This window comes from Salmo salar, chromosome ssa13 (assembly GCF_905237065.1).
Source record: "Salmo salar chromosome ssa13, Ssal_v3.1, whole genome shotgun sequence".
NCBI classification, from domain to species: Eukaryota; Metazoa; Chordata; class Actinopteri; order Salmoniformes; family Salmonidae; genus Salmo; species Salmo salar.
Window position 1 is genome coordinate 104,835,801 of NC_059454.1, and position 18,742 is coordinate 104,854,542.

At 42.1% G+C, this 18,742-nt stretch overlaps 1 protein-coding gene across 1 annotated transcript; it reads right to left on the reverse strand.

Moving 5' to 3' along the window:
- Positions 1-1,769: 1,769 nt before the first annotated feature.
- Positions 1,770-14,302, reverse strand: cplx4a (complexin 4a). Its single transcript, XM_014138847.2, has 3 exons — positions 13,862-14,302; positions 10,299-10,386; positions 1,770-3,437 (listed from the first exon to the last, which is right to left on the reverse strand). The coding sequence occupies exons 1-3, from the start codon at positions 14,020-14,022 to the stop codon at positions 3,210-3,212; spliced, it is 477 nt and encodes a 158-aa protein (XP_013994322.1). The 5' UTR covers positions 14,023-14,302; the 3' UTR covers positions 1,770-3,209.
- Positions 14,303-18,742: the final 4,440 nt, after the last annotated feature.

An 18,742-nucleotide genomic window follows, 5' to 3' on the forward strand; every position in this document is an offset into this window, starting at 1 on the left:
CCACCTCCCAATAGTTTCATTTTCAATAAAATAAATATCTTTTTTTTTACTTGAAAATAGGCCTAGTTGTTTTGTGTGTATTTAAAAAAAAAAGAGTTAAATACATAAATAAATAAGAAATAAATACATGTATTTGCTTAATTGTCCAGTTATTTATTTGAATGAATGCTTATTTGTTTAATTCTATTAAATGAGTTGATAAACCTGGCAACCAAAACACACAATAATATAGTATGTGATTAGCAACAGCTATAAGTGTTATTCATGTCAGGCTACAGACTGTTATCTTGATAATTGGACATATTTCAAGTTGGGTTGAATGTGTTGAATGAGTTGAGTCGCCTGTGTAAACCTGTTGTTGCCTATTATCTGTGAACAAGAAAGCCACGACCGTTTCTGCCCCATTAACTAACCACTTGAGAGGTCATAGTTCACGCCGTAGTTACATCGTTACATCTTTAGGCCTATACAGTATATAACCTTATTATGTGAGAGGTTAACCATACAGACCTTAGTTTAGCCCAGTGGCCCAGTGGGCCTGCCATTGAGGTGCAAATAAAATGTCTTAACTTCCTCAATATTGTGGGGAATATGTGTAATTAACACTAAACAAAGATTGACAGCAGTCTGGTAATCCCTGGCCCACACGCTGCTTAAGGGGATTAGTTTTTTTCTTTCTCTAAAGAGGTAAAACCCTTAAAACTATTTAGCTTTTCCTAATTGCAGAAGGTAACATTATCCTCTGTTTGCCAAAGTGTCCGGTAGGCACTGCACAAGGACAGCAGGATCCAGTGTGCTGAGAACCAACAGTCAGGATGTACAGTAGCTTGTCATTTACAACACAGGCTTGTAACTTATATCTTTTAGTTACAATTAGGGGATGCATATTGGATATAAAAAGGGTTATTGGACTCTTGACTCCATATTTGTAGTTCACATTATTAATTACAATATCCAGGGCTGAGGGGCAACTTTGTTAAAGTCCATTTAGTAAATGAATGTCAAGCATTTCAATTTAATTAAAAAAAAATCCTCAATGAGTCTATTGATCCTTGGCCTTGGCAGCCGTATGAGCAATTTGATAGCTGGATATTATGTAGAACAGGTTTTATATGCTATTATTGTACCTTTGACATTGTTGTGCCTTTGGCTTTGACATTGCTCTGTCTGTTGAAAACAGACATCTAGCTGGCTCACACCAGTAGGTTCCAACTACTGCAATTAGGAATATGTGATGTGGGGCTTTCTAAAATAAAATACTGGCTATATGATTTCATCAAGATACAGAAAATGTGTCTTCCATTCCCCCTATATAACTCTAACCTTCTGTGGAAACTTGAACACAACTTGTCTTGTCTAGTTTTCTAGCTAACTGAGTCCAATCCAAATCATTTGAGAGTCTGACATAAGCAGTTAACCTGATGAGGTGGGACAACCTCCTCGGCAACCTTCATCCTATTAACTGCTAATGTTTTACCAGAACATTCCCAATCCAAGGCATTCTGAACATTGGACTCACGTGAAACTCACAAGATGGAGGGTTTCTTCACCCGAACTAACCTACCCTAACAACAGATGCTAAATAATCTCAAATGAATTGAACACCCATTTCTTTATGCAGCTTCTGTAATTCACATATTTAAAATGTAATCTAGAGTTTCTTTCGATTTCTGTCTGTTATATCTCCCATTAGGAATATATGTGTTTGTAAATAGAAGGCTTTGGATCTGTTAGCATCTATAAGAGAAATAATGTCAAATAGTCGGTCATTTTATACAAGTCAGTTGTTTTATTTGTCATTGGCTTTTGCATGAACATGTATCATTCTAACAGCACAACATAACTTTACATTTAATATATATATTTTAGAATAATCCAAAATCCTTAACATTACTACTTCAGTGTGTTAGTCAATGTTAATGTACAGTATGTTTAATTATGGAATAAAGACTATATATTTTATTTAAATGATGGATTGTGCAAAACTGCAAGTATTTATCTCTTACAGGCTTGTTTTATGCTTGTTGTTTTGGATAAACATTGATAGAGGTGATTGTCAAAGATTTACAATTGTGTGTGTGGAGCAGGATATGCAACAGAATGCATTTAGCAACTGTCCTAAATATTGTCAGTTGCATAAAGTGTAAAAGTGGCCATCATGAGTGCCATAATTTCCTAATTAACAAATGAAACATGGAGAATAACACAAATGGAGGAGAAACAATCTAAAACAGCATTCATTCACACACATACAAAAAATACGTACTTTTACAAGTTATACAAACAGCAAATTAAGGGGAGACTTCAAAACAGAAACCGATTCACCAAAGAAGTTGTTTGGGAAATTAACTTCCATTTCAGCAAGACCTGCTACCATTGGATGTCGCCAAGCAGATTTCACAGCTTTGATCATTGATAGGGGGAGATAGAGGACTCTCTTAGACCTGGGTTCAAATAGTATCTGTTTTCTTTCATCTGTGCTTGATTGAGCTTACCTGGCTCAATTATGGAACCAATGGAATAGTACCAAAAGTGCAAACCAACTCGGCCCGTCCATCTGGCACTCCCCAGACAGGCTCAATCAAAACACTCAAAGGAGACTTTAAAACATGGGTACTCATGTACTAGTTGAGAAGGTCCGGTCAAACAAATTTCCTATGTGGCTAAGGTCCAGATGGATAATGTCATTTATCGGCGTAGTAACAAACCCCAACCTCACAACCCATTGGACCCCAAACTGTTCACACCCCTCTTGTTGGCGGAGAGAAAATGTTGCGGTTTTAAAGCCAATTCCATGCAATTCTACACATTTCACATGGGGCAGAGAATTTTGTTGCTGTTTCATAGCTAATTTCCTGCAATTCTACACGTCTTATGTGTGTTTAAATGATACCAGGGGTCGAAGCCCGATCGAGTTCTATTTTTTTAACAATAAATAGATGCGGTCCACCAGTTGAGTATAGGAGCTTTAAAATAGCTCAGATACTTATTTTAAACCCAGGTCTGCTGGGTGGAGAGTGGAGACTCTTATATAATCGGTTTGTTTACAGTCGGTCCTAAATCACTCCCTTTCCCTCCCCCTTGTTCCTTTACACCTCTATGTTAGCATGTCTAATGGTCTTAATAAGTATATTTCTTCCACCTTCAGATCTGCTGGGATGGAATTGGGACCGGCTGTTCATGAAGTGAAATCTTCTATTTTATTTTATTTACATGACAGAGCATTTCTCCTCTGCCTTGGCTTTCATCTCCGTCACGGTGGCCGAGGCCTTCTCCTTGAGCTGGTCCATGTCCATGTTCTGGAGGTTCTGAATGCCACCCAAGATGGAGTCCTTGTCCTCCTCCTCTGTGGCATCCTCGTCCACCATCTTGAGGAGCTCCTCGGGTACGTCCACGTCGTCTCCAGCCATGGCAAGCATGTTATCGTCCTGCTCGCTCTGGAGAGAGTAGAGACCAATACAGACATTATATTTATTTTATAGCTTGTAATATTATTATTATTATTCAGGACATCAGCTAGTAAGACAGACGGAGATCATGTTCTCGTCCTACTCGCTCTGTTAGAGAAACAATAGAGATGTTACATTAGCTAGCATCGTTAGTTACTGCTTGCTGCCCTGCTCCCACTAAAAGACCCATGCAGACATTAGATTAGCGAGTGAGAGAGAGCGACAGACAACCTGAACCTACTACTCTAATGCATCTTGCTCGGCCTTTAAAGGGAGAGACCGATACAGATGTAAACAACCTACTACAGCGGCAAGAAAAAAGTATGTGAATCCTTTGGAATTACCTGGACTTCTGCATAAATTGGTCATAAAATTGTATCTGATCTTCATCTAAGTCACAACAATAGACAAACACAGTCTGATTAAACTAATTGCACACAAACAATTATATGTTTTCATGTCTTTACTGAACAGACCATGTAAACATTCACAGTACAGGGTGGAAAAAGTATGTGAACCCTTGGATTTAATAACTGGTTGACCCTCCTTTGGCAGCAATAACCTCAACCAAATGTTTTGTAGTTGTGAATCAGACCGGCACAACGGTCAGGAGGAATTTTGGACCATTCCTCTTTACAAAACTGTTTCAGTTTAGCAATGTTCTTGTGATGTCTGGTGTGAACCGCTCTCTTGAGGTCATGCCACAGCATCTCAGTCGGGTTGAGGTCAGGACACTCTAGAAGGTGTATTTTCTTCTCTTGAAGCCATTCTGTTGTTGATTTACTTCTGTGTTTTAGGTCGTTGTCCTGTTGCATCACCCAACTTCTGTTGAGCTTTAGTTGGTGGACAGATAGCCTTACATTCTCCTGCAAAATGTCTTGATAAACATGGGAATTCATTTTCCCCGTTGATGATAGCAAGCTGTCCAGGCCCTGAGACAGCAAAGCAGCCCCAAACCATGATGCTCCCTCCACCATACTTTACAGTTGGGATGAGGTTTTGATGTTGGTGTGCTGTGCCTTTTTTTCTCCACACATAGTGTTGTGTGTTCCTTCCAAATAATCTGTCCACATAATATCTTGCCAGTAGAGCTGTGGAACATCCAGGTGCTCTTTTGTAATCTTCAGATGTGCTGAAAAGTGTTTTCTGGACAGCAGTGGCTTCTTGCGTGGTATCCTCCCATGAACACCATTCTTGTTTAGTGCTTTACGTATCGTAGACTCGTCAACAGAGATGTTAGCATGTTCCAGAGATTTCTGTAAGTCTTTAGCTGACACTCTAGGATTCTTCTTAACCTCATTGAGCATTCTGCTTTGTGTGTTTGCAGTCATCTTTGCAGGACGGCCAGTCCTAGGGAGAGCTGCAACACTGCTGAACTTTCTCCATTTATAGACAGTTTGTTTTACTGTGGACTGACGAACATCAAGGCTTTTAGAGATACTTTGTAACCCTTTCCAGCTTCATGCAAGTCAACAATTCTTAATCTTAGTTCTTCCGAGATCTCTTTTGTTCGAGGCATATTTCACATCAGGCAATGCTTCTTGTGAATAGTAAACTCAAATTTGTGAGTGTTTTTTATAGGGCAGGGCAGCTCTAACCAACATCTCCAATCTCATCTCATTGATTTGACTCCAGGTTAGCTGACTCCTGTCTCCAATTAGCTTTTGGATAAGTCATTAGCCTAGGGGTTCACATACTTTTTCCAACCTACACTGTGAATGTTTAAACGATATATTCAATATAGACAAGAAAAATACAATAATGTGTGTGTTATTAGTTTAAGTATACTGTGTTTGTCTATTGTTGTGACTTAGATGATCAGATCAAATTTGATGACCAATTTATGCAGAAATCCAGGTAATTCCAAAGGGTTCACATACTTTTTCTGTTCATGTAGAGGCCAACACAAGCGTCAGATTAGCTAGTGAGACAGAGATATCTTCTACAGTTACACTCTTGTCTCTGTAGGGGCCAACACAGACATCAGATTAGCTAGTGAGACAGAGATATCTTCTACAGTTACACTCTTGTCTCTGTAGGGGCCAACACAGACATCAGATTAGCTAGTGAGACAGAGATATCTTCTACAGTTACACTCTTGTCTCTGTAGGGGCTAGCACAGACATCAGATTAGCTAATGAGATAGAAAGATACCATACTACAGCTAGACCAACACGGACAATCAATCAATAAATCAATCAATCAATGAAATCATTACAAATAAATCAATCAAATTCATTCATAACTGATGTTTTTATGTCAGCAGTTGTCACAAAGTGCTTTGCAGTACATTGGATTAGCTATCGAGACAGACAGACAGACAGACAGACAGACAGACAGACAGACAGACAGACAGACAGACAGACAGACAGACAGACAGACAGACAGACAGACAGACAGACAGACAGACTCTATCATCCTGTCTCGCTCTGTAGAGACAGATGTTAGATTAGCTAGTAAAACATGGAGAGACATTAAATAAATGAGACGAATACAACAAGTGTAGACTTTACTGTGAAATGTTTACTTACGAGCCCTTTCCCAACAACGCAGTTAAAAAGTAAGAACATTTCCAAATAGATGTAAAAAAATAAATAGTAACACGATAAAATAACAATGACGTGTACTGGGGTACGAGGGTGTTGGAGTGATTGATTGAGGTAATATGTACATGTAGGTTTGGTTAGGTGATTGATTGATTGAGGTAATATGTACATGTAGGCTTGGTTAGGTGATTGATTGAGGTAATATGTACATGTAGGCTTGGTTAGGTGATTGATTGAGGTAATATGTACATGTAGGTTTGGTTAGGTAATTGATTGAGGTAATATGTACATGTAGGCTTGGTTAGGTGATTGATTGAGGTAATATGTACATGTAGGCTTGGTTAGGTGATTGATTGAGGTAATATGTACATGTAGGTTTGGTTAGGTAATTGATTGAGGTAATATGTACATGTAGGCTTGGTTAGGTGATTGATTGAGGTAATATGTACATGTAGGCTTGGTTAGGTGATTGATTGAGGTAATATGTACATGTAGGCTTGGTTAGGTGATTGATTGAGGTAATATGTACATGTAGGCTTGGTTAGGTGATTGATTGAGGTAATATGTACATGTAGGCTTGATTAGGTGATTGATTGAGGTAATATGTACATGTAGGTTTGGTTAGGTGAGTGATTGATTGAGGTAATATGTACATGTAGGTTTGGTTAGGTGATTGATTGAGGTAATATGTACATGTAGGCTTGGTTAGGTGATTGATTGAGGTAATATGTACATGTAGGCTTGGTTAGGTGATTGATTGAGGTAATATGTACATGTAGGTTTGGTTAGGTGATTGATTGAGGTAATATGTACATGTAGGCTTGGTTAGGTGATTGATTGAGGTAATATGTACATGTAGGCTTGGTTAGGTGATTGATTGAGGTAATATGTACATGTAGGTTTGGTTAGGTGATTGATTGATTGAGGTAATATGTACATGTAGGTTTGGTTAGGTGATTGATTGATTGAGGTAATATGTACATGTAGGTTTGGTTAGGTGATTGATTGATTGAGGTAATATGTACATGTAGGTTTGGTTAGGTGATTGATTGATTGAGGTAATATGTACATGTAGGTTTGGTTAGGTGATTGATTGATTGAGGTAATATGTACATGGTTAGGTGATTGATTGAGGTAATATGTACATGTAGGTTTGGTTAGGTGATTGATTGAGGTAATATGTACATGTAGGTTTGGTTAGGTGATTGATTGAGGTAATATGTACATGTAGGCTTGGTTAGGTGATTGATTGAGGTAATATGTACATGTAGGCTTGGTTAGGTGATTGATTGAGGTAATATGTACATGTAGGTTTGGTTAGGTGATTGATTGAGGTAATATGTACATGTAGGCTTGGTTAGGTGATTGATTGAGGTAATATGTACATGTAGGCTTGGTTAGGTGATTGATTGAGGTAATATGTACATGTAGGTTTGGTTAGGTGATTGATTGATTGAGGTAATATGTACATGTAGGTTTGGTTAGGTGATTGATTGATTGAGGTAATATGTACATGTAGGTTTGGTTAGGTGATTGATTGATTGAGGTAATATGTACATGTAGGTTTGGTTAGGTGATTGATTGATTGAGGTAATATGTACATGTAGGTTTGGTTAGGTGATTGATTGATTGAGGTAATATGTACATGTAGGTTTGGTTAGGTGATTGATTGATTGAGGTAATATGTACATATTAGTAGGGGGTGAAAAGCAGAATGTTCGGGTAGCCATTTGATTAACTGTTCAGCAGTCTTATAGCTTGGGGGTAGAAACTTCAGGAGCTTTCTGGTCCCAGATATGGCGCTCCGGTACCGCTTCCCGTGTGGCAGCAGAGAGAACAGACAGTGGCGGGAGTCTGATCATTTTTAGGGTGTTCCTCTGACACAACCTGGTATCCTGCAATAACTACACACAACTACATGCAAGGCACTGGATGAGTGTCGTTTTAACACCTCACTGGTGCACATGTCACTGGTAAAAACAAATGGTCACTTAGGGATCCTCAGTTTGAGCACACTTAATGCAATAAAGAAGAAGAGAAGAAGAAACAGATTGACTGAAGAAACGGCAGCAACCTCAAACCTCCATTCTAGAACCTGTTGGAACCTACGTTCTAGAACCTGTTGGAACCTACGTTCTAGAACCTGTTGGAACCTCCATTCTAGAACCTGTTGGAACCTACGTTCTAGAACCTGTTGGAACCTACGTTCTAGAACCTGTTGAAACCTCCATTCTAGAACCTGTTGGAACCTACGTTCTAGAACCTGTTGAAACCTCCATTCTAGAACCTGTTGGAACCTACGTTCTAGAATCTGTTGGAACCTACGTTCTAGAACCTGTTGGAACCTACGTTCTAGAACCTGTTGGAACCTACGTTCTAGAACCTGTTGGGACCTACGTTCTAGAACCTGTTGGAACCTACGTTCTAGAACCTGTTGGAACCTACGTTCTAGAACCTGTTGGGACCTACGTTCTAGAACCTGTTGGAACCTACGTTCTAGAACCTGTTGGAACCTACGTTCTAGAACCTGTTGGAACCTACGTTCTAAACTCCAGGAAGGCTGATCTGAAACCTGCGTTAGCCTTTCCGTTGGAAACCATGACGACGGCCAGGTGTGAGGATTCTAAAGATATCCGCCATAGTCTTACACAAGACACTAATTCCATTAGTTAAACATGACAGATTTTGCAGTTACAAATACAATCACGTTATTTCACCATTCATTGTGTTAATCAGTTGTGATGACTGTCTTGTACAATGCCTTTAATCAAATTTAAAATAATCTTTATGTTGGGTTGTCTGTCATGGTGAAACTATACTTGCTGGACTCAATAGTTGTTGTATAGGTTGTATAGCCTTTGTCATGAACATGTCTATTTAAACTAACATGCAAACAAAACAACTGAATCTATACCTATTCATGATATATGAATATGTTGTCTATTGTTTTGAAGTGTCGTTCCACATATAGAAATGAAAATAACTAACAAGAAGATTGAATATTGAACTGAATGACTTGTGAGAGGCATTCTGCAAAAAGCAAACACAGAAGCCACAGCAGTTCACCTCAGTCAGGATGATTTCTTTTCAATGCTTAAATAATATAAATATATATTCTGCTTTTTGCTACTGTACGCACAGCTTTATACATGGTAGTGGTAATATAGCTATACAAATCAAAAACATTGAATTATCGCTTTTTCTTTCAGTAATGACGTATATAAAATCAGAAATCCAACTGTACCTTATTTCCGCTCGTCATAACAACTGGTTAAAAATAACTTCCTTATCAAGCAGCTTTCAATAGATCCCAATAGATCCAAACAGATTCAGTAGATTATTCTACAGAATCTAACCTAGATGTGGTTGTTGTGGCTGTCAACGTCGCTCAACCAACACTGTCTTCGCTCCCCAGAGCCACATTAACACCTAGCTAGAACACCTAGCAGAGCAGATGGCTTCTGGTCTTGTTTTAAGCCCACAGCACAATATAGGACACCATGTCAAGTCTCCAGGTATTTTATGGAACATCTTGCCTTCACCGTAATCTGCTGGCAGTTAGCCACCTCCACCTCCCGCTGTACGGCCTAAGGTACACTGCCCAAGTACTAGGCCAAGGGATAAAAACAGCATCTAGCCTGTAAACATCAACCATTGAGGTGTTCACCAGGGTTGAGGTTAGAGTCCGTTTCAATTCAGTCAATTTAGGAAGAACAATTGTAGTCTACATTTGGGCTCCCGAGTGGCGCAGCGATCTAAGGTATTGCATCTTCAGTGCTAGAGGCGTCAATACAGACACCCTGTTTCGAATCCAGGCTGTATCACAACCGGCTGTGATTTGGAGTCCCATAGGGCGGCACACAATTGGCCCAGCGTCGTCCGGGTTTGGCCGGTGTAGGACGTCATTGTAAATAAGAATTTGTTCTTAACTGACTTGCCTAGTTAATTCATTTTGAAATGTAAAATTACATAACCTCATTGTTCCATCCAAAGGTCTCTGCATCTGAGAAATTAATGGCAATGAACATGTTTGCTCTTTGAACATTTGCTCTACAGTATGTAAACATACAGTATAACATAAAACAGTGCAAGTAAAGTTGAAATCATCTACTCTAGAGAGTGATTAGTGACAGGGGGCTGAAAAGATTGTAATTCGGGAGGAATGTGTTCTCACAGGGGGCTGAACAGGTTGTAATTCGGGAGGAATGTGTTCTCACAGGGGGCTGAACAGGTTGTAATTCGGGAGGAATGTGTTCTCACAGGGGGCTGAACAGGTTGTAATTCAGGAGGAATGGGTTGTCACCTTTGGGAGTCTGTACTTGTCTCGTAGGCACACCCGCAGAGTTGCCCTCTCAGCTTTCTTGTGTAAAAAGTCAGCATCTCTCTCCATCCTGAACAACAGAGAAAATAAATGATTGATTAATTGATTGATTGATTAATTAATTTATATATAGCGTGATCACATCATGGATAACTTTATATGCATGCATACTGTATACTTGTTTCATTTGTATTCAAACAACAATAACGGTCTGAGTATGATCTTGTTTCAAACAAAGGGACAGTCAATATACCATACTAATGCAACACATGATACTGTGAAGCTAAGAGGATGCAGCGCTTATGGAGGTTGACCTTAACGACATGCTACATGTCTCATGGGTAAACCATCAGATGGGTTTAGGTAAAGAGGTGCACACTACATATTCTCACTGTTCAGTCATATGATTCTTCCGGAATTTGAAAAGAGAACATGGAGGATGTCTGGGCTGGCTGCCATAATAAATAGTTGTATTGTTGTACTATTTATGGCTTTATCATCTAATGTGCTGCTTGCTTTCCTCCTGTTTAGAAAAATCAAAAGCTGCAAACTCTATGGCTCCAATGATAATAATGGATTAAACCAACGTTTCAACTGTTTTCTTCCTGTGTCATTATTATGGCTTTACACAACCCGTAGGGGTTTTCTAATGGTCAATCAGCCTTTTAAATTGATAAACTTGGATTAGCTAACACAACGTGCCTTTGGAACACAGGAGTGATGGTTGCTGATAATGGGCCTCTGTACGCCAATGTAGATATTCCATAAAAAAATCTGCCGTTTCCAGCTACAATAGTCATTTACAACATCAACAATGTCTACACTGTATTTCTGATCAATTTGATGTTATTTTAATGGACAAAAAAAAAAGCTTTTTTTTTTAAAAACAAGGACATTTCTAAGTGACCCCAAACTTTTGAACGGTGTTGTTCATATGAGATGAGTAATGCAAAATATGTAAACATTATTAAAGTGACAAGTGTTCCATTATTAAAGTGGCCAGTGATTTCAAGTCTATGTATATAGGGCAGCATGTATATGTGCCAACCTCATTGGTCGCTGTGGATAGGGAACTGTTTCCCCTAGCCAATTAAACGTGAGGATTATTAGTTGGCCAGATTGAGGGCTTGGGCCAGATTGAGGATTAGGACAAATTACCCAACACAGCCACAGTACACTGATTGTACAAAACATTACCATGACATAGACTGACCAAGTGAATCCAGGTGAAAGCTATGATCCCTTATTGATGTCACTTGTTAAATCCACTTCAATCAGTGTAGATGAAGAGACAGGTTAAAGAAGGATTTTTAAGCCTTGAGACAATTGAGACATGAATTGTGTGTGTGTGCCATTCAGAGGGTGAATGGGCAAGACAAAAGATTTAAGTGCCTTTGAACGGGGTATGGTAGTAGGTGCCAGGCGCACCAGTTTGAGTGTGCCAAGAACTGCAACGCTGCTGGGTTTTTCACACTCAACAGTTTCCCGTGTGCATCAAGAATGACCCAATACCCAAAGGACATCCAGCCAACTTCACACAACTGTAGGAAGCATTGGAGTCAACATGGGCCAGCATCACTGTGGAATACTTTGGACACCTTGTAGTTTCCTGACGAATTGAGGCTGTTCTGAGGGCGAAAAGGGGGTCAACTCAATATTAGCAATGTGTTCCTAATGTTTTGTACACTCATTGCATAACACTAACTCCTGCTCTGCTCTGAGAGTCATAGGCCGAAGACACCCAACACAAAATGAGGAATACAAGATGGTTATAAGGTGGTCATACATGCTCTGATAATGCATTATAACTGCAGGCTTTAAGTAAAAGTGCTTTAACATTTAGCATCAGATCTGTGTGCGGCCATTTTCCACCAGACGACAACAGAATTGTTCACTAAATCATGGGAGGAAGGGCTAATCTGGTTACATAATCTGGTTACATAATCTGGTTTGGCTGAAGCGTCCATCAGAAGATTATATTTCTGTAAAACATCAACATGTCAAATTAAATCAAATATTATTATTGGTCACATACACATGGTTAGCATATGTTATTGCGAGTGTAGCGAAACGCTTGTAACATGTCCGTTTTAGGCTAAGGCTATGCTATATTTTGTTGCAATATAGACAATTATTACACACAAATAATGTAACATTTATGGACTCATTTATTGATTGCTTAAATACATTTTACAAATCTTAATTTGACTGAATATTAAAACATACAATCTACCTGCATTGAAGCAGCTCAACATTGACATGACATTCATTCATCTAAAAGACTCCCATCCAGAGAGACCCACAGGAGCAACCAGGGGCAAGTGCCCAGCTCAAGGGCACATCAAAAGATCTCTCACCAAGTCAAAACCCGGGACCCGAACCAGCGACCTAGCAGCCACCGGCCCAAGATCCTAACCGCCAGGCCATCAACCATCCAACACCCCCCCCCCCAAAAAAAACTCTCCCTCTGTTGTCTCCAGTTCCACATCTCAACCCTCAGTTTCCCTCAGCCCATCCCACCCATCTCCACTGACTACCGTCTTTGTATTTCTATACGCCATACAGTATCTTTCAACTATGCTGTGATGTAACATACAATTTGAATCTAATTTAATAGAATCCAGAGATTGCGAGTTAATGTTTTGAACAGTGACTGAACATGCCCTACTGGGCAGCAGCCACATCATTTTACATAATAAAACAAAATGGCTGCCATGGCAGTGAAACCACAGTTATGAGCTCTTCCTCCTGTTTGTCAACTAGTACCTGTCTGAAATTGTGGATATGGATGAATAAACTGGACAGAGTGTTGAAATGATTTGAGATAAACATAGCAGTAAGATTACTTTTGATCTGTGATTTTTCACTTCACCATCAAAGCTCCTCCTACAACGTCGCAGTTAAATTAAATCACCATGGGTGAAATTCAGCAGCCATTTTAAAATCCTCCTGGAGTCTTAATAGTTCAGGCTCTAAATTAGACTGAACTGAATTCACTTTTCAAAATGTAAGACTATTTTACAGACTAATTTACAGACCATTTTACAGACTATTTGACTTTATTTTAGCACTGACCTTTTGAGTGTTATTTAAATTCAATGTCGGTATGCCAGTCTAGCTTCAAAAACAACATTGTTTATGTCACAGCAGAGGGTCAATGATCAGAGATTAATTGTGTAATGGTGGTCGTGGTTGTAAAAATTGCAGTTTGAGTTAAGGTGTCTGCTCTGACCTTGAGTGACAAAACCATCAAGAAAATAAATAGCGCAAAAATAAACATAAATTGTAATCTGTAACAACGGGAATAAATGTTGATAAAATAAAGTTATGAATTCAACAAAACAACAAGATTTAAAATGAACAAATCATTTGCAAGGTGATTTCCTGTACAATTCCTGCATGGTGCTTGTCAAGGTCAGATAGAATAAGGGTGGTGGAGCCGACAGTATGTAGGGTTAGCCAGCCATGTTGTCTCATAGCCATTCATGATCCAACAACACCAAAACAAAATGGAGGTAACTCGGCAGTCAGGGCAGGTTACTTACTTCTCCTCCACCAACTGTTTTTGGTACTCCTCATACTCCTCGCGTGTCATCCCTGCTGCTTTGGCCGGATCTGCAGGGGCCGCCTCCGCTTCCTCCTCTCCTCCACCCATAGGATTCAAACCAGCCAGCGGGTTAGGCATCATGGTCTTGATTAGGAACATCTTGATCCCCTATAGAGTTCTGCTGTACTAGGATATATAGATATTATTGTAAATAGGACAAGATGTTTCCCTGGCTTCTACCGTTGGGTTGGGATTGCTAGCGGGTAAGTCCAATGGGAACCTGTATATTCTGTCTGCTAACCTGTGCTGCTGCTTGGGTGTGTAATGAAGGATGCACTGACGGCTAGGGAACAGACACCAACAACAAAAAATACGGTCAGTCGTAATCTGGATTAAACCTCACTACAGCCCCACGATGCTAAGAGGCAGATGGCCTGGTTTTCCGCCTCTATTTTTAACACACAACTTTAAGGATTGATATTGTTAAATGGGACAGGTTCAATCAATTACTTTATTGGTGTATAGCACAATGCAAAGGTCACAGTCACATTTTTGGGATTTCAAGATCCCAAGACATTCTTGCTCCCCTGTCACATTAGTTGTTGCTTCTGCCCGCCCATTGCTAGTTAATCACATTACTGAACAAGGTTTGGCCCCTCCCATCTGCCAGAGATATCCGTTTATATCCTGGATGAGTTGGGGGAGGGGGAGCTGGAGGAGCTGAGGGCTGGAGGAGCTGAGGGTGGGGGGGGGAGCTGAGGGCTGGAGGAGCAGAGGGTGGGGGGGGGGCTGAGGGCTGGAGGAGCAGAGGGTGGGGGTGCTGAGGGTTGGAGGAGCAGAGGGTGGGGGGGGGCTGAGGGCTGGAGGACCAGAGGGTGGGGGGGGCTGAGGGCTGGAGGAGCAGAGGGTGGGGGGGGTGGGGGGGTTAGGGCTGGAGGAGCAGAGGGTGGGGGGGGCTGAGGGCTGGAGGAGCAGAGGGTGGGGGGGCTGAGGGCTGGAGGAGCTGAGGGTGGAGGGAGGAGGGGGGAGCTGAGGGCTGGAGGAGCTGAGGGCTGGGGGGAGCTGAGGGTGGGGGGGAGCTGAGGCCTGAAGGAGCTGAGGGTGGAGGAAGGAGGGGGAACTGGGGGGGAGCTGATGGGGAGAGCTGAGGGCTGGAGGCGCTGAGGGTGGGGGGGAGCTGGAGGGGGGGCTGAGGGCTGGAGGAGCTGGAGGGGGAGCTGACGGCTGGAGGAGCTGGAGGGGGGGGCTGAGGGCTGGAGGAGCTGGAGGGGGAGCTGACGGCTGGAGGAGCTGGAGGGGGGGCTGAGGGCTGGAGGAGCTGGAGGGGGGCTGGAGGAGCTGGGGGGCTGAGGGCTGGAGGAGCTGGGGGGCTGAGGGCTGGAGGAACTGGAGGGGGGCTGAGGGCTGGAGGAGCTGGAGGGGGAGCTGGAGGAGCTGGGGGGCTGAGGGCTGGAGGAACTGGAGGGGGGCTGAGGGCTGGAGGAGCTGGAGGGACTGAGGGCTGGAGGAGCTGGGGGACTGAGGGCTGGAGGAGCTGGAGGGGGGGGCTGAGGGCTGGAGGAGCTGGAGGGGGGGCTGAGGGCTGGAGGAACTGAGGGCTGGAGGAACTGAGGGCTGGAGGAACTGGGGGAGGAACTGGGGGGGCTGAGGGCTGGAGGAACTGGGGGGAGGAACTGAGGGCTGGAGGAACTGGGGGGGAGCTGAGGGCTGGAGGAGCTGGAGGGGGGGCTGATGGCTGGAGGAACTGGGGGGGCTGAGGGCTGGAGGAGCTGGAGGGGGGGCTGAGGGCTGGAGGAACTGGAGGGGGGGGCTGAGGGCTGGAGGAACTGGAGGGGGGGCTGAGGGCTGGAGGAACTGGAGGGGGGGCTGAGGGCTGGAGGAACTGGGGGGAGGAACTGAGGGCTAAGAAACCTTTATATAACAGCATGAAGAATAACACAACGTACATTTGTGTACAGAGTGTGCAGAATGCAGGGTTGTATACTTTCATATTCTTATCATGAAACGCTGATGTTCTTTATAATTGGTATGAAATTACAGACAGACAAGCTGAATTGTATAACCATAGCATTTGCCTTTTTCTATAGCTACACTGTTGTTTGCAGTTAGCTGTACTGTGCTGTACTGTATTGTGCAGTACTGTACTGCGTTGTACTGTGCTATACTGTGCAATACTGTACTGTGCTATACTGTGCAATACTGTACTGTGCTGTACTGTGCAATACTGTACTGTGCTGTGGCTGGGAGGCGGGCGAAGGAGGCAGTTTCCTGTGATAGAAGTGTCATTATCTCTTATTTATGATGAGTGACACTGCAACAATGCAGTCTGACAATAACAGATTAAGGTGTGCATCTCAAATATACTCTATTCCCTTTGAGGGAGGAGAGAAAGAGAAAGAGAGCAAGAGAGAAAGAGAAAGAGAGCAAGAGAGAGAGAGGAAACTAATGGCAGAACGTAAAGTGCTTTCGGAAAGTTTTCAGACCTCTTGACTTTTTCCACATTTTGTTACGTTACAGCCTTATTCTAATAAATAGCTAACAAAATAGCTACATGAACCGCATTTATCTTTTATTTCAGTCTCTATGCACACTCACAGGGCCTTACACACTGTCACTCCATCATCTGATCACTCACACATAATATGCACAGACATTTATACTGACTCTACCCACCCACTCACATGCAAGCTGCTGCTACTCTGTTTATCTCATATCCTGTTGCCTCGTCACCTTAGCCCTATACATATCTACCTCCATCACTCAAGTATTCCTGCACATGTAAATATGGTATTGGAACTGACTTAAATATTTCCTGCATATAGTATGCTTACTTACGTATATTTCATATTTCTCGTGTGCTTTTTTCTAGTAATACATTGTTATTGATTATTGAATTGTTGGGTTTTGAGTTTGCAAGAAAGGCATTTCACTGTGACATTAAAACTTGAAACTTACTTCCACTCGGCCACAAGAGCATTAGTGAAGTCGGGCACTGACGTTGGGCGATTAGGCCTGGCTCGCAGTCTGCGTTCCAATTCATTCCTAAGGTGTTCGATGGGGTTCAGGTCAGGGCTCTGTGCAGGCCAGTCAAGTTCTTCCACACTGATCTCGACAAACCATTTCTGTATGGACCTCGCTTTGTGCACCGGGGCATTGTCATGTTGAAACAGGAAAGGGCCTAACCCAAACTGTGGCCACAAAGTTGGAAGCACAGAATCGTCTAGAAATTCATTGTATGTTGTAGCGTTCACTGGAATTAAGGGGCCTAGCCCGAACCATGAAAAACAGCCCCAGTCCATTATTCCTCCTCCACCAAACTTTACAGTTGGCACTATGGATTGGGGCAGGTAGCATTCTCCTGGCATCTGCAAACCAGATTTGTCTGTCGGACTGCCAGATGGTGAAGCGTGATTCCAGAGAACGCGTTTCCACTGCTCCAGAGTTCAATGGCAACGAGCTTTACACCACTCCAACTGACACTTGGCATTGTGCATGATCTTAGGCTTGTGTGCGGCTGCTCGGCTGTGGAAACCCATTCCATGAAGCTCCCGACGAACACTTCTTGTGCTGACCTTGGTTCCAGAGACAGTTTGGAACTTGGTAGTGAGTGTTGGAACCGAGGACAGACGATTTTTACGTACTACGCGATTCATCACTTGGCGGTCCTGTTCTGTGAGCTTGTGTGGCCTACCACTTAGCGGCTGAGCCGTTGTTGCTCCTAGATGTTTCCACGTCACAATAACAGCACTTACAATTGATTGGGGCAGCTCTAGCAGGGCAGATATTTGACAAACTGACTTGTTGGAAAGGTGGCATCCTGTGATGGTGCCACGTTGAAAGTCACTGAGCTCTTCAGTAAGGCCACTCTACTGACAATGTTTGTCTATGGAGATTGCATGGTGTTGTGCTCAATTTTATACACCGGTCAGCAAATGAGTGTGGCTGAATCCACTAATCTGAAGGGGTGTCCACATACTTTTGTATATATAGTGTATCTCTGAAAGACATGACATCATATACCAATGCTCCATAGTCAATACTCATTAACTGTATGGCATGCCTAGATTAATATATTCATTTGATCAAATATGAATGAACATTTTATTTAGGACACAGTGCCATTCATTTGTTGAAATATGCCTGCTGCTGAGGCACTCATGGGTTTCCATTTGTTGCTGTTGGTATGACTGGTATGCAAAAATTTGTTTGCCTACCTGTCAGTGTGGAGAGACCCATATGCAATCACTGACATAAAGCAACAGTTATTTCCAATATACACTGAACAAACAATATAACCGCAACATTCAACAATTTCAAGTATTTTACCGAGTTACAGTTCATATAATAGTAAATCAGTCAATTGAAATAATTTAATTCGGCCCTAATCTATGGATTTTACATGACTGGTAATACAGATATGCATTGATTGGTCAGATTTTTTAAATTTATTTTTTAAAGCTAAGGGGTAGGGTGGTGGATCAGAAAACCAGTCAGTATCTAGTGTGACCACCATTTGCCTCATGCAGCGTGACATCTCCTTCACAAAGTTGATCAGGCTGTTGATTGTGGAATGTTGTCCCACTCCTCTTCAATGGCTGTGTGAAGTCGCTGGATATTGACGAGAACTGGAACACGCTGTCATACATGTCGATCCAGAGCATCCCAAACATGCACAATGGGGGACATGTCTGGTGAGTATGCAGGCCATGGAAGAACTGGGAAATTTTCAGTTTCCAGGAATTGTGTACAAATCCTTGTGACATGTTGCTGTGCATTATCATGCTGAAACATGCGGTGATGGCGGTGGATGAATGGCACGACAACGGGCCTTAAGATCTCGTCACGGTATCTCTGTCCTTTCAAATTGCCATTGATAAAT

Coding starts and splice junctions, on each gene's coding strand:
- cplx4a (XM_014138847.2), bottom strand. CDS start 14,022: ATGTTCCTAATCAAGACCATGATGCCTAACCCGCTGGCTGGTTTGAAT. Junction 10,387..13,861: donor AAACAGTTGGTGGAGGAGAA/GTAAGTAACCTG, acceptor TCTGTTGTTCAG/GATGGAGAGAGATGCTGACT. Junction 3,438..10,298: donor ACAAGTACAGACTCCCAAAG/GTGACAACCCAT, acceptor TACTCTCTCCAG/AGCGAGCAGGACGATAACAT.